The 2,905-nt window shown below is 35.1% G+C and overlaps 1 protein-coding gene across 4 annotated transcripts in view; it reads right to left on the reverse strand.

Annotated features, from left to right (window-relative positions):
- The window catches only part of MAK (male germ cell associated kinase), a 49,819-nt gene that overhangs the window by 25,630 nt on the left and 21,284 nt on the right, over positions 1-2,905 (reverse strand). For all 4 annotated transcript variants that reach the window (XM_007466401.1, XM_007466399.1, XM_007466402.1 and 1 more), the window contains exon 7: positions 55-226. In XM_007466401.1, the coding sequence (XP_007466463.1) occupies positions 55-226 (172 nt within the window). The remainder of the gene's footprint in view (positions 1-54; positions 227-2,905) is intronic.

The following is a 2,905-nucleotide window of genomic DNA, read 5'->3' on the forward strand; positions in this document are numbered from 1 at the left end:
AAAAAAAAAAAAAAAAAAAAAAAGTTATAACAACTTAAGGACAAAAGTACTTACTTTTTTAGGAGTCCCTAAAACTTGGCAAATCTTAAAGATTTCATCGACCTCACTTGTCCCTGGGAAAAGTGGTCTTAACGTGTATAGTTCAGCCATTATACTCCCAACAGCCCACATGTCAATGGGAGAGCTATAAACTGAAGATCTTAATAAAACTTCAGGAGCACGATACCTATGAAAATAGAAAACAAAACAAAACAAAACAGGCCATTTTGATTGTAGTTTCAGCGGTGGAATGGCAGTAGGATTTTGTTTGGTCAGGCATTTCAGTCGAGAACCAGGTATTAACTGCCTTCTCTGTATCAGGCATCTATCTGCACAATGTGTTGGGTTTATATTGACTAGCACACATTTTTCCTGACCACAAACAAGTAGTGGAGCTCAAGACAACTATAAACGAAATGTCCAGGTGGCCTAAGACAGGGACTCCAACAAATAAATGTGGAAATGCTATGTAATACGTTAAGAAAAGGCGGAGAAGCTCTGAATGGAAGCAGATACGTTCTGAATGGGAGCAGTCGTATAATTTTACAATGCATTAAATCCTGATATATTCACATGAAGGGTTGAAAACAAAAGATTAACAAAGATTTTCCCTGAGTAGTGGGCTTTTTCCCAGCTTGTTTTAAAAACATTTATTTTATTGAAGTATAATTGATTTACAATGTTAATTTCTGCTGTGCAGCAAAGCGACTCAGTTATACATATATATGCATTCTTTTTTGCAGACTTTTCCATTATGGTTTATCACAGGATATTGAATATAGTTCCCTCTGCTTGTTTATCCATCCTTCTTTTGGCTTATCTGTTTGAAAGTGCTGATTCCTCAATTGACTCAGTTTCCTTAATTGATAATATTTTTAATTAGAAAAATACTCTATTTATAAGGCAAAGGTAGCTGGTGGAGGATATTCTCAATTTTTTTTCCATGTTGAAATGCATAAACGTTTCAGCCTAAATGCTTTGCAGTATTGTCCTTTGGCTTCCATGAGTGGCTTTCTTTGACAGCTTTGAGGTATAATTTACATAACATACAATACATCCATTTAAAAGCATACAGTTCAGTGGCTTTAAGTATATTCACAAGAGGTGTGCATCCATCATCACAATCAACTTTAGAACATTTTCATCACCCCCAAAAGAAACCCCACACTTCTGCAATAGCCCTGTGCTCCCATTTCTCTAATCTACTATCTATCTATAGATTTGCCTATTCTGTCACTTCATATCAATGGAACCATACACTGTCTGGTCCTTTGTGACTGGCTTCTTTCACTGAACATGTTTCCAAGGTTTATCCATGTTGTAGCATATATCAGTACTTCTTTCTATTTATTGCTGAATAATATTCCATTGTATGGCTATACCACATTTTGTTTATCCATTCATCAGTTGATGGACATTTGGATTTTTCCCACTTTTTGGTTATTATGAGTAATGTTGCTGTGAACGTTCATGTACAAGTTTTTGTGTGGACATACGTTTTCATTTCTCTTGGGTATATACCTAGGTGTGGGATTTTGCTGGATCACATGGTAACTATATGTTTAACCACTGAGGAGCTGCCAGGCTGTTTTGTACCATTTTCCACTCCCACCAGCAAAATGTATGAGGGTTCCAGTTCCTTCACATCCTTGCCAGCACTTTTTATTATGTTTTGATATTTTTAGGAGACAAAATTGTTTTGAATATTTTGCCAAATTTAGATACTGAAAACAAGTATTCTCAATTTCATTCCATTTCAGTATAGAATCTAAATTTACCCAGTTGAAAATAGAAGCTCCTTAAAAAGATTCTTCCCTGCAAGAGGAGATTTTCCAATTCTAATTATACATTTAAAAAAGATAAAACTAGTACACTTTGAGCTCATATTTAATTTGTTCAGTTCCTCCTTTGCTTTTTTAGGGATAAATATCATTATCTTCCTGTTTGCAAACTTCATTTTCAATAATTGCAGTTTCCCATAAACTTCAAAAGTTTTGGGTTTTTGGCATCCATTTATCAAAAATTCTGAATGAAGATTTCCAAGTGATTTGAAACAAAATGCAACCAAAATATGAAGGGATTATTTACAAGAAAAGCTAGATACCACTGTAAATCACTTAAATTGACCTACAAAGTAGTTTTTCAGAGGCTCAAACAATTCTAAAATTCGAATGACAGACGGCAAAGAGAGAAAGCACATACAGCCATGCTGCAGCCGTTTTTGTAGTCAACGTCAATAGCATCACAAAAATTCTGTAGTGCAGTTACCCTCTGCGTGTATGTGTAATGTGTAAATTCTGACAACTGCAGCTTATTTTGATTGGTAGAATGCAAATTTAGCAGCTTATTTGGATGCAGTTACAAAATAGATATGCATCTTAACCAGTCCAAATAAATTTCTGCTTTCTGGGTTTCTTAATTTAGTAAGAATACTGTTTTTGTGATGCTAGGCTTCACTAAAACTTGTATTACCATGGCAAAAATAATTTTATTTTCAAAGGTTTTAACTGAAGTTAAATAGCATTCATAGTAATGTCAGACATTTCACTTTTCAAGGAATGACCTTCACTTTGATTCTCCGAATTGTGATGAAAAAAATCAAATGATTATTAGAAATAAGGTAACTGATTTTTCTCTTCGAAGCCAGTTGGAAGGCACTCATTTAAAACTGACATTGTTAATTAGCCATGTGTTGAAGTGTCAACTTGGTTTATGGGTCTCTCATGTTACCAGATCGGACCAGGGAGGAATCGGGAAGCATACAGCGGAGGTCAATCAGACGTGTCCCAGCTTGTTTTAATGAAACTATTGATAACAGGCATCAACCGAGACTGTCCGCAGCAAACCAGGACATATTGTCACTCTT

Source organism: Lipotes vexillifer, unplaced genomic scaffold, assembly GCF_000442215.2.
Source record: "Lipotes vexillifer unplaced genomic scaffold, Lipotes_vexillifer_v1.1 scaffold444, whole genome shotgun sequence".
Lineage (NCBI taxonomy): Eukaryota > Metazoa > Chordata > Mammalia > Artiodactyla > Lipotidae > Lipotes > Lipotes vexillifer.